The sequence below is a fragment of the Corvus brachyrhynchos genome, unplaced genomic scaffold (genome assembly GCF_000691975.1).
Source record: "Corvus brachyrhynchos isolate BGI_N302 unplaced genomic scaffold, ASM69197v1 scaffold115, whole genome shotgun sequence".
Classification (NCBI taxonomy): Eukaryota; Metazoa; Chordata; class Aves; order Passeriformes; family Corvidae; genus Corvus; species Corvus brachyrhynchos.
Window position 1 is genome coordinate 6643709 of NW_008239553.1, and position 11698 is coordinate 6655406.

At 45.7% G+C, this 11698-nt stretch overlaps 1 protein-coding gene across 3 annotated transcripts in view; it reads left to right on the forward strand.

The window, feature by feature from the left end:
• PACSIN3 (protein kinase C and casein kinase substrate in neurons 3) overlaps positions 1-8486 on the forward strand; it is a 12551-nt gene extending 4065 nt beyond the window's left edge. The window contains exons 6-11 of one of the 3 annotated variants that reach the window (XM_017741745.1): positions 464-639; positions 1434-1554; positions 2021-2151; positions 2825-2890; positions 3404-3491; positions 5161-5273. In XM_017741745.1, the coding sequence (XP_017597234.1) occupies positions 464-639; positions 1434-1554; positions 2021-2151; positions 2825-2890; positions 3404-3491; positions 5161-5172 (594 nt within the window). In that variant the 3' untranslated portion in view covers positions 5173-5273. Of the gene's footprint in view, positions 1-463; positions 640-1433; positions 1555-2020; positions 2152-2824; positions 2891-3403; positions 3565-5160 lie in introns of all 3 variants that reach the window. The other 2 variants (XM_008639432.2, XM_017741744.1) reach the window with 2 other exon arrangements.
• Positions 8487-11698: the final 3212 nt, after the last annotated feature.

Genomic DNA, 11698 nt, shown 5'->3' on the forward strand with positions numbered 1-11698 from the left:
TGCTGAAGCCTGATGTGAGATCCCATCGTCTGAGGTTTTAGTGAGCTGGACTGAGACTTCAGTAACCAAGGTCTCTGTCTTTGGAGTTGGGCAAGATCCTAATTAATAAACAAATTTAAAATAAAAAAGGAAAAAAGTGTAGGGGATTTGGTGCAGGGGGGTGGAACCTCTAGAGCTGAAGGCTTGGCTACCAAAAATAGAAGATTTGTCTGTCCAGAAGAGGGAAAAGCATGGAAGGTCCTGTACAGAAGAGAGTAGCAAGGAAGAACAGGAAATTTGCAAGAATATTAGGAGAGCAATGGACTGGGACACTAGCTATGGGATGTCTTCTTATTTCTTTGGTGTGTTTGCTCAACAGTGAAGGGTAGAAAAGAACTTGTCAGTCCCAAGCCAGAGTAGGGAGGGTTGTTACTTGTTTGCCATCGGGGCAACACATCTCACCATTGCTGTGCTCCTGCTACAGTGCAAGGATCAATATGAGAAGATGCTGGAAGAGTTGAACCGCTACAATCCCCGCTACATGGAGGACATGGAGCAAGTGTTTGAGGGCTGTCAGGAGGCAGAGCGCAAGCGATTGTGCTTCTTTAAGGAGATGCTTCTGAACCTGCACCAGCATCTCAACCTCTCCACTAATGAAAGGTACTGGCCCTGATACAGGGGGAATTGTGCCAGCCAGGAGTGCTTAGGCTCTGGTGAGGGGTGCCAGTTCTGGCATCTCTGCAAGCTGCTTGCTTGCATCAGCCAGATCTTGTTCCTTCCCCTTTCAGGTGTATCTTAGAACTGGCATTTGGTCTCTCTAAAGGGACCAGTGCTGGGGTCTGTGATTGTGGGCTCCCCAGAGAGGATTTTCTGCCTTCAAACCCTTCCTCTTTCACTACTGTCCAGTACTGTCCTGTGTGTGTACTTCTATCCTATGAAATGCCTCCATGTTGCTATATATAATCCCAGGCTAAGGAATGTAGCTCTGTTGCCTTCTAGTAGTGATGGTTATTCCACCCGTTTTGCCCTTAGTAGGGAGGCCTTTTGTGAAGTAGTGCCTGTAAGCCCTAAGAGGGGTTACACAATGGGTAATAGGTGTAGCCAAAAATCTTCTGTGCCCCTTTTATGGTAGAGGCAACAAATCTGAGCCACCTCCATGTCTGTGTGCAAGAAAGTGCCGAGTTCTTTCAGTGCTCATTTAATGAGCTGTGCTGAGAACTGGCACTTGTTAGGCACTGCCACACCAAACAAGCCTGTCCCGTTTGCCAAGCTGACTCTCCTGTAAGAGTGGCTGTGTTTTCCTAGGGCTGAATAGGTGCTGCTCTAGCACCTAGTCTTGTGTGATTGAGGATGCTATGTAATTGTGCATGAGGTTAATCTCTTCCTTCCTACTTGGCTTTTGGGAAACTGCCGAGGGACTTGATTGCTGGTGGTTTTGTTTGTTCTGGTCATAGCTTTCATGCGTTGTATCGGGATCTCCACCAAGTCATCATGGCTGCAGACAACCAGGAGGACCTGAAGTGGTGGCGCAACACTCACGGACCGGGCATGGCGATGAATTGGCCTCAGTTTGAGGTGGGGTAGCATTCTAGACTGTGTTAATGCTATTTCCAAACAATTAGCTGCTTTTCTGAAATTGGCAGATTACTAGTCTTGTGTTGGAAGGATCATGTCTTTGCTCAGCAAGCTTGGTGTGTTAGGCTCTTCTGAAATTGTTGTTGTGTTGCAAGCTGTCTGGTGCCCAAAGGGGCATACATAGGCTGCCAAGCTATACTCCAGCCATCCAGCTGCAAGGTCAAAGAACAGGAGGTGGTGCTCAGGGCCATGGGACAGCTTCCTGTGATGATTTTCTCACAGCCTCTTGTTGCGCCTTGGGATTCAACAGAAGTAAGCCTGCTATGCCGGCAAGGCTCTAGAGCTGACCAGTTCGGCTGCTACTGAAGTACAACCTTGTCTTCTGTCCTTCTATATTGGGCAGAAAAGATGTACGCAGCTTTTCTATCTGAGCGGCTTGATAGTATTACTGGTTTTCTCTGGACAGGAATGGTCCCTCGAAACACAGCGGCAAATCACCAAGAAGGAGAAGAGTGGCAAGATGGGTGATGATGTCACACTGACCAGCATTTTGCCTGCACGAGATGGTGTTGTCTCACAGACCCCTCTGCAGACAAGGTAAAGGCTGAATTCTGGGATACATCAGGTTAGGAAAAGTACAGTCCTGCCTAGGGCCGTGAATGAGTTGGATTGATAGGAGTATCTCTTCCTTAACTTCCTGTCTCTTGCCCATGGCCTTGCCTGTGGCACTCTGGAAAAGGCCATGTAGAAAATGCAGTTTAGGGTAGCTGTTTGGTTTTGGGTTTGTTTTGTTGCGTTTTTAGGGGTTTTTTTTGTTTGTTTTTGTTTGTTTGTCTAGCACATTCTGCCTCACAAAGTGCCTTCCTTGTAAAGATCCTTCTAGTGACAAGATTTAGCCCAGTCTGACTAGTGCTGTCTGATTCTGGCATGCATTTCCCCAGTTCTTCCTCCCAGAGAGGGTGAGAAGAGTTGGGAGTTGTGTGGTTTCCTAAATGAAGGCAACAAATTTTTATTGTTTTTCCCTGGTATGGTTCTGAGTAGTACCTGACAAGTTTGGGTATAGCTGCTTCCCTTGCCAGGAGGCAAGCCTGGAGAATAGGGAGAGGCAGAACAGACTCATCCTACTGTTCCAATAGCTGTCCTGCTTTAAAAGGTAGACTCTGGCCAAAGTGAACTGAGCAGAGAAGAATGGGGATATAGAGATTTCTCAAGGCCACTACTGTATTTCACAGTCAGTTGGATTCAGGGGGCCCTATTTGCCAATCTACAGGTTTTCCTATCAAGAGGAGCAGAACAGCCTCTTCTATGACACCCTGAAGGCACCAACCCATGTGAAGTTAGTATGGAACATAGCCTCTGCAGGGTTTTTTTGGGTTTCAGGTGTCTGTCCTCTGCTGCTCTTCCCCTCTGCTCTTGTCCCTGACCTGGAAAACATAATTCCAGACATCTCTTCAAGATGCACAACATGGCTTTTCCTCTCTGTTTTACTCTTGGCTGGAATAACTCTGGATGCAGCTGGGCTCTCCAGTTAGGACTGGCCTTCCTTGTGTGAGAGGGTCTGCTAGAGTAGGATGAGGTCATGAAGAGTGTGCATGTGTGAAAATACTTTGAGAGCACGTTACCCTCTTGGCCCTCAGGGCTCTAATGTGGGGTGCTTTCAACAAAATGTAGTATCTCCTGAGATATCTCTTCCTTGTTCACCCTTGCTTGGCTGTTGGGCCTCTTGCACCCTGTCCTATAGCAGAGCAGTCTCAGGGGGAGTCAGGGTAGTGCATGATTGGGGAGGAGGTGGGTGAACGATCAGTCTACTAACAACCATCTTGTCCTCTCTCACCTTCCACACACAAAGCGGAGGGAAGGAAGATATTTCTGAGTGGTCAGATGAGGACACTCCCAAGAAGTGCCTGGATGCCAACGGGCATGAGGATGACCTAAAGGTACCAGGTGTACGGGTACGAGCACTCTATGATTACACAGGACAGGAGGCTGATGAGCTGAGCTTTAAAGCAGGTACACAAGCACTAATCTCTTACTAACCTTTTGCTGTCCTCACTCGGGCTGACTGAATGATTGAAACACTCTGTAAGAATTGGATGTCCACTTGAAAACTGACACTTATCCTTCCCTTGGTCTGACCCACTACCAGCTCCTTCAAAGTGGATGATACAGTGGGAAATCTAATTTTTTCTAGACTAAAAGCTAGTGAGACCGCATGGAAAGAGACTGTCTAGGCCTTGGTCAGAATGTAGGGAGAGCACACCCCAAGTGATAAAACAGATCCTTCCTGCCTCCTCTTAGGGCATTTACTTTGAATTGTGTCTTGAAACTTTATTAAATGCTTCTCCCTGCACCATTGATATAAAAATTACATGGGTGTTCTGGATCATCTTTTCAAGTAATGTGAAGATAGGTATTTTGGGAGAAAGCTCACCTGACTTACGTGTACTACTGAAGGCAGAGGTCAGCTGGCAAAAACAGCTATGCAAACTGTTGCTCAAAATGGCTATCTTGACGATGGAGATCCTGGCTTGCAGCAGAGGATTGAGTGCTGGAGCAAACAGACCTGTCCCCTTTTCTTCCTTTAGTTAGTTTGCATGTGCCCTCCTCTCAACTTCAAGAGGACATCTGGATCTTGGGAGTGTTTCTGATCTTGCTTGTTTTGAGTTTTACATGGTATCTCTGTGCTATATCTCTCCAAAATGCACCCATTGAAAGTCACTGAAGTCATTCTGTAGCAGGGCCTTTGTGCCTGAGGCCAGTATCTATGCTGCCGTGTTACCATACTGGTAAACTTCCTAACACTAACTTTTTGCTTTAAAATATCTTGCAATGTGGGTGCTCTAGAACTTGACTTTGTTCTTTCTTTCCACTCAGCAGATGAAAGGGGTATGACTTGTTAGTTGCAGTCATCTTCTTTTTGAAGCTCCTCTGAGCAACACATACCAGTAAGGCTTCAGCTTAACAGCAGTGACTTTCTGAGACTCTGACAGTGTGGGATGTGCCTATTGATGCAGTCAGACTCCCTCTCTGGTAGAAGTATGACCTTGTGGTAGAGGAGAGGCTCTTTCTGCCCCTTCCCAAAGTAGATGTGAGACTGTTAAGAGTCTTTCCTGGTCATAGTCTGAGAAATCAGTTGATTTCATGCCTTACTGGTCAAACCAGACACTCCATCATGGAATAGGCATTTTGGGTCCTAACAGCCGGAGCTTAGCAGCTTCTTGTATTTCCTTCCCACTTGCCTATCAGAGGAGCCACTAAGAAAAAACTGTCTCAGATCCATCTGATCACGCTGGCTTGTAAGCATGTTCCTTAGGGAGAGAAAAGCAGGCAGAATTCTAGGGCACAAAAGATTTCTGATGCTGAATAGAAGAAGTGAAAGTCTGTTTAAGTTCCTTGGCTGAGGTGATGGTACTGAGTGTAAATACTGAAGAGATCAGTAATTCTGGCTTTGATTAAACTGTGCATTATGATATGGGTGTTGATAAGGGGAGAAAAGTGTGGTGATTCAGACCAATAGTCTTGCTTTTTATTAAGTCATCTTAGGTGGGTAAAAATGCCATGCTACCTTTCTCAAGGCTGCCTCCTAATGACTATTCTTACTTTTAGGTGAAGAACTAATGAAGATTAGTGAGGAAGATGAGCAGGGCTGGTGCAAGGGGCGACTTCTCACTGGTCAAGTTGGACTCTATCCTGCTAATTATGTTGAAAAGGTTGGATCATGATTACTGCTGCCTTGCCAGTGCCTCACAGCCATACCAGCATCTCCTGCAGAGGTCCCTGGGTCATTCCTGGCCCAACCCACCTTTGCAGTATATCCAGCAGCTTCTGGACTTTAAAGGCACATATTCCATGTAATTAATGCTTCATTTTAAACATCTAGAGCCATAGGGATTTTCTAAAAAATAAACAAGGATGAATAAAGACTTTTCTGAGCACTACAGTAGTGCAGGAGTGCAGAAAGAAACAGATCCTTTTGACTTTCACTCAGTGAAAGGAGTAAGTTTTTTCATGGAGCTCTATAAAAGAGAAAGCACGCTTCCTTCCCTTCAATGCACATGCCATCCATAGGGTGTTGAGGTCTGCCCTGCCTCCAGGCTTTCTGTTCAAGAAATTTTGGATGTGCAGGGTAATAGGGAACTTCTACTATTGTTTCCCCTTTTTAGCTCCATCAAGCTGACCAGTAGAAAGCTCTTCGTTCTCCCACATCTTTTATAAGGTTTTGGTATCCCTCACCTGCAAGCTTGTTGGCTTCCCTGGTAAGGCAGCTGGTATAAGTGATACAGCTTCAACCTGAACATCCCTCTCCACTGCCCTCATATTTATTGGAATAACCCCAGGAATGAATGACAGTATAGCTGAGGCACAGGAGAAAAAAGCTGCTGTCTTGCATGGTGTGGCTGTTAAGGCTGATGAGTTGTGAACAGACCTGTTGTACAGCAAGTTGGAGTTGACTGAATGCTCCCTGAGCTAAAATGGACTTTGACACATGCTGAAGGCTGGTTTTAACAAAATGACAGCCACAATCCAGTGCTGTTCTGGTTAGGATCCCTAAATTCACTTGTATATGTTGGGGTTTCTAATGAATCTAGATTATTTTGGCTACACCTCTCTTCAAGAGCACTTTGTGCACAGCAGACACCCTCTTTTTTTCCTCTCCTACATCTTGACTTACACAGGGCTAGAAGTGCACTCCCTGCTTTGCCAAAGACCCCTGCACTGTGATGAGGGTTGCACTGTGGAAGCTGCCTGCTGGCTGGCACAAATTAGCCATAAAGGGGCAACTCCCCTTCTTGTCCTGAATTGCTGCAAGTGCACTTACGACCATGTGTTAAGTGCCATTCAGCAGGGAGGATGTATCAAACATCTTTATCTCACCTGTCCTTTTGCTTTGGAAAGCCTGTGAGGCTGCTGGGAAGACCTGGCATCCTGATATGTATGCATCTGCATATTCCAGCATAGGGACTGATAAGCCCAAGAGCTTGAGGGCACAAAAAACTGGAAAAGCTCCCACTGTTGGAGAAACAAAGGCAAAAAAGCAATTGCTTAAAAATGGCTTACTTAGTACATCTGCTTGAAACTGCTGCTGAAATGCATTTTGAGTTTGTAGTAACCTTCTGTAGTGACATTCTTATTCTGGCCTAGCAAGTGTAAGTGACCTGGCTAAGTCAGACTCACAAAACTCAGTCTCCACCAACTGCATGGGGTGAACTGCTTCAGAGCTGTTTGGAAAAAGGGTGCTACACATAAGAAAGTCTGAAGTCATGGGTATAACTGGGATTAAATGGCCAGTAGGGTGTTAACAGCAGCTAGTAAGCCAAAATGTAGACTGAAACAGAGGAGGGGATGGACGAATTCAAACACCGTTAATTTATGAGGAGTAAAGTATCACAAACATCTCATTGCCTGGCTGACAGCAGAAATTAACCTTTTACAGCATACTGGATGCCTTGAAATGTAGTCTGCCATGGACAAAGAGATGGGGGACTAACGTTATTTAGTGCTTTTGTGAGACCACAGAAACTTAAGAGTTGAACAGTTTTGCTCAAAATATCCCTAGCACTGCATTTCATGAATGGGAAGGAGGGGTGAAAACTAAAAGAACAGGCTGAAGCATTTTGCTCAGAGTCTATTATGTAATTTCTCAAGAAAAGAGAAAGTATTTCTGAAAGGCAATTAAATATCTAAGCAACAGACATTAAAAATGCCTGATTTTAGCTATGAATTTACTTAGTATTCTAGGTTCAATATCTGAAGATGTTTCTAGGCTTATGCCATGTAATTAGAGGTGTTGGTGTATAAACACTGGGATTTATTTAAAGATCTAGTCTCTGCTTTCAGTTCTGTGTCCCAGGTAAAAGTATTGTTACTGTTGTGCAGTAATTACAAGTGTTCCACTCGCTGACCCACACTGAAATGATTTGTTGCTTCTTTGTCCCAGCACATGTGAATGTGAAGAGAGCCATGCCTGCCAGGCTTCTGAGACAACTGAGACTAAAACAGTGCTAAAATGACCTGAGCTGTCCTATAAACAATACTGAAGTGTCCCTGATAAGCCTGCATATTTCAAGCGCTAATGCTAGGATTTCATGTAAGGTCAAAAAATGGTAGAAGGGAGCTACAGAGGATAGCATGGAAAATTGATTTCAACTCCTCTTCTGAGTTTTAGTCAGGCTGTAATTAGGGATGGAGCTCAGTGTGGCCAGAATGTGCTAAAGGACAGAAATGTCCAGCAGATGGGACCTCTGATTACAGTACAAACAACCTGAAATTCCACAGGACAAAGTCTGAACAGACTTGTTTGTCCTAGGAAAACATGACCACCTGATTATAATGGGCTGCTTGAAGGTTTCCAGAAATAGCGACATATTGCAGCTTATGTGAACAAGTCCCCTAAGGAATGTTTGCACATCAGAAATTCCTGCCAAGAGCTGAAGTAATGGACAGCAGACAACACATAGAGAATGAAGAATTGCTTGGCTGGACTATACCTCATAAACTGGCATGGCACTTAGTCCTGGCTACCCAAAACCATCTGGATTAGTAGAAGAGAACCTGTGTAGTAAAAATCCAGCTAGAGGGAAGGAAAAAAAAAAAACCCAAACCAACCCACATCTAATACTCTTATAATAAAGTAATAGCTCTGCCTAGATACTTGGTTTTCCACAGAAGCAAATGAGGTTTTGTTAACCACAAAGATTCTAGTTGAAACTTGCCATCCATGCCATGCCAAAAGTTTTGTGTGTGAACAGAGACATGTACCCATGAACTAATTGCTGTGCCTGAATTCCAGAAGGCCAGTGAAGCCTGTTCTTCCCCCATGATTTTTGTAAAAAAAATACAAATGCATCTCTGTGCCTGATGGGCAACACAGTGAAAACTTATCTAGTCATATTTTATTTTTTAATAAAGCCATTCCTTGTGGAAAGCTCATATATCTGTGGTTAGCAGATAATTAATTTGGTTCTGGCATCTTCCTGGGAAAGAATTTTGGGAGTATCATGCAAAGCTTGGATTTCCTGTTGAAGATGAATTTTCTAGGAAGAGGAAGTTCAAGATTCTCTATGATGGGTCACACCCATTTCCCCAAAGTAGCAGCTGAGCTTGTCTAACCCAGTAATGTTTTTGCCCTGTAGGCAAAATCTGGGTCACAGAGCCCACAGGCCAGCTGTGCTCTGGGATGGTAGTTGAGTTGTGGTTAGCTCCAGCTCTGGGTGGCACTCCCACAGCCCTGCCTGGAGCTTGGGGCCATTGCTGCTTCAGTTTACTTTCCGTCCCACTTCCCATCCCCTGTGTCCTTGTGGCTGTTTTGCTTGGCACTAAGCATAGAGGCAGGTGCAAGCATGTGGCAATCCTGCACAGAGACCAGTCAGTGCTGTTACAAACTCCTGCACTGCCTCTGCTCCTGCCCTGTTTGCAGGTCCAGCCCAAGGCCACAGCTGTGAAGCTGTGGAGCTCAGCTCTGCTGTCTCCTGCAGGCTCCCCCACCTGCAGAGCAGGCTCTGCATGAACTGGAGCTGCCTTGGTTCATTTCTGGAGCTGCTGGCATTATGCTTATGGACAGCAGGCTGCAAAAATCCCTTCTGCTTGTGAAGAAAGCTGGTGCTGCAGTGAAAATGGGCTTGAACACTCCACTTAGACCTGTAGGTGATCATTTCTAGAGTAACTGCACTGAGGCCAGCTGCTGACAGATCATGGGGCTGAACGTGAGACAAAGCCAGTGCAACAAACTCCATCTTGACCCATGGAAATGTGGTTGGAAAATACCCACTGCAGGCTGGCAGCAAAGGCTGTGCAAAACAAGCAATAGTAAGGCTGCATGATACAAGGCAAAGTGTCTTCAGAGGGACTTTGCACCAAACCAGCCCAAAACAAAAAAGGAGAAACAGAAAAATCTTGCAACCATGTGTTGAACCACTGCCCAGGTCCAGGCTACAAGGAGCTGAAAAACTCTGGGCTGCAAGGGAGTGAGGCTTTGCCAAGCTACCTAGGTTCTTAGCAGATCAAGGAGGATTAATATGAGAAGATGAACAAATCCTTGCTGAAAGGGAGGGGAAGAGGGCAATGGAGTAGGTTCTGTAACTGGGTAGTTATCTTTAGGACATCTTGACTAAGCAACATGGCTCCAGTGAACTTATCCAAACTAAATTTCAGTCCAAATCACCTCAGCTGCTTTCAGCACATCCATTTTCTGGCCATGTCCTCCTGATTTTCATCATTCAGTAACCCTGCTTAGAGGTTTCTGGTTTGTCAGTCTCTCAGCTTAAGGCAATTACAGCTGCTGAGACACCTCAACAGGCAGTGTAGTGGTGCTCAGCACTTCTTCCCCCTTAGTGTGAGGGTCCATAAGCTCTCCTCTTCAGTTTCAGCACTTTCACTGGGTCCTTCTAGTTACACATCCTGTGGTCCCTTCCTCCCTGCATTTCCTTTCTCTCCAAGCAGCTGGAAGTCTTCTTCTAGGTCCTGCACTCTCTCCCTTTGACTTCACTACCTTTCCTTCCTGAATCTATTGTTCCTGCTTCCAGCAGGAGGCTGACACTAAAACAGTCACTGCCCCCAGCTGTGACCACAGTAGCCCTTTCTCTCTTCAGGGCTTCCCCACAGGTGCCACACAGTTCCTAAGGAATGCTGTATCCATAATTCTATGGATGTTTATTTCACCAGTGGCTCTGCATCCCCTCTACACATTGCAGCCACCTCTGGAGCTGAAGCACTGCTATGTACTCCCTCTGCACCCAAATCCTTCATAGTGAGCTGTTTGACAGTGGTGATTCCACTCTGAAAATCCTTTGTTTTCAACAGAGCTTTCTCATCTTGCCTTGCTTACCTTGCCTTTTGGTCAGCTCTGCCTGCCTTACTTTCATGGGTCACTGTCTTCTGCTTAAGGCATACTCCCTATGCTTGTAGGGGCTGCAGTCCCTGTACTAGAGGGATTCCGTTTAGAAAACTCTTGAGTGGGGTGATCTGCAGGGAAGAAAGATTACACATCTACTGGAAAATTTGGAAGAGTCATGTCTGAGGGGTGGACAGCCCTACTGGTTCTGACCTCAGGCAAGTTAGTGCCTGTGCTGTCAACTGCCCTTGAAAGAATGTAGCTCAGGGTCTGCTTATTTCCCAGTTTTTCACCCTGCTTCCATGTGGTGTGATGTGCATATCTTCCATCACCTGAGTGATTGTCCCCTGCCAAACAGCCTGCTTCCAGCAGAGACATCTGTAACATCTCCAAACAGACCATCACAGCAAGATCTAAAACTAAGCCTCAGATCCAGGAAACCCCAGGGCACATCAGCCAGCATACCCCCACTTTGGGGTATCTCTAAAGCTTTCCAAGTCCAAAGCACCTGCCAGGCCAGAGGTGATACTACCAGACATTTGCAAATCAACATTTGATTATAATATTGGAAATGGAGTTACCAAAGAAAAAGCCTGAAGGCATACATGTACATACACACAGACACTCACTTAACAACTACTCAGGAGCAGCACGCTCCTGCCCTGGCCCTACTCTCCCGTCACCCTTTCCATCAAACCGCAGCAGTTTTGTCTGGCACAGTTGAAAGGGACAGTCCTCTCTTCTCCCTTTCAAAACTTCCTAGCCCTTGCCTTACTTACTCAGCAATCACACAAGCAGGAGCAGGTTAGTTCAGCAATGCAATGACAATCACTGTTTGAGCAGGGCTAGGGACACAACTCAGCCCATGGCTGCCACTTCCCAGAGTGGTTGCAAGGGCCAGCATGTGCAGCAGGACCAGCCTTTTGGCTGCAACACAACCCCAAATCAGAGCAAGCCATCCGTGACTACACTCCTCAATATCTCTTGAGTGACCCATCTGTTGTGTTCCTTAATTTATGTGTTCCTTCAACCTTTGCTGGCTTTTCTCCAAACACAACATTTGCAAGACTGAAGTAAAATTGTGTAAGTTGTAAACCTGAACAAAATATTCACTCTACACATAGTGTATTAGCTCCTTGGATCTTGCTGGAAGCATTGCATGGAGCCAAATGAGTGACATGACTGCCTGCCTTGGTGCTATACTTTTTCCTAGAGAGGCAGCTACTAATTACACTCAGTACAGCACACTGGCAGCCTGGTCAGCCACAACCCTCAGCCAGCTGATTCCCTTGCCTCCATCCAAGTGAATACATG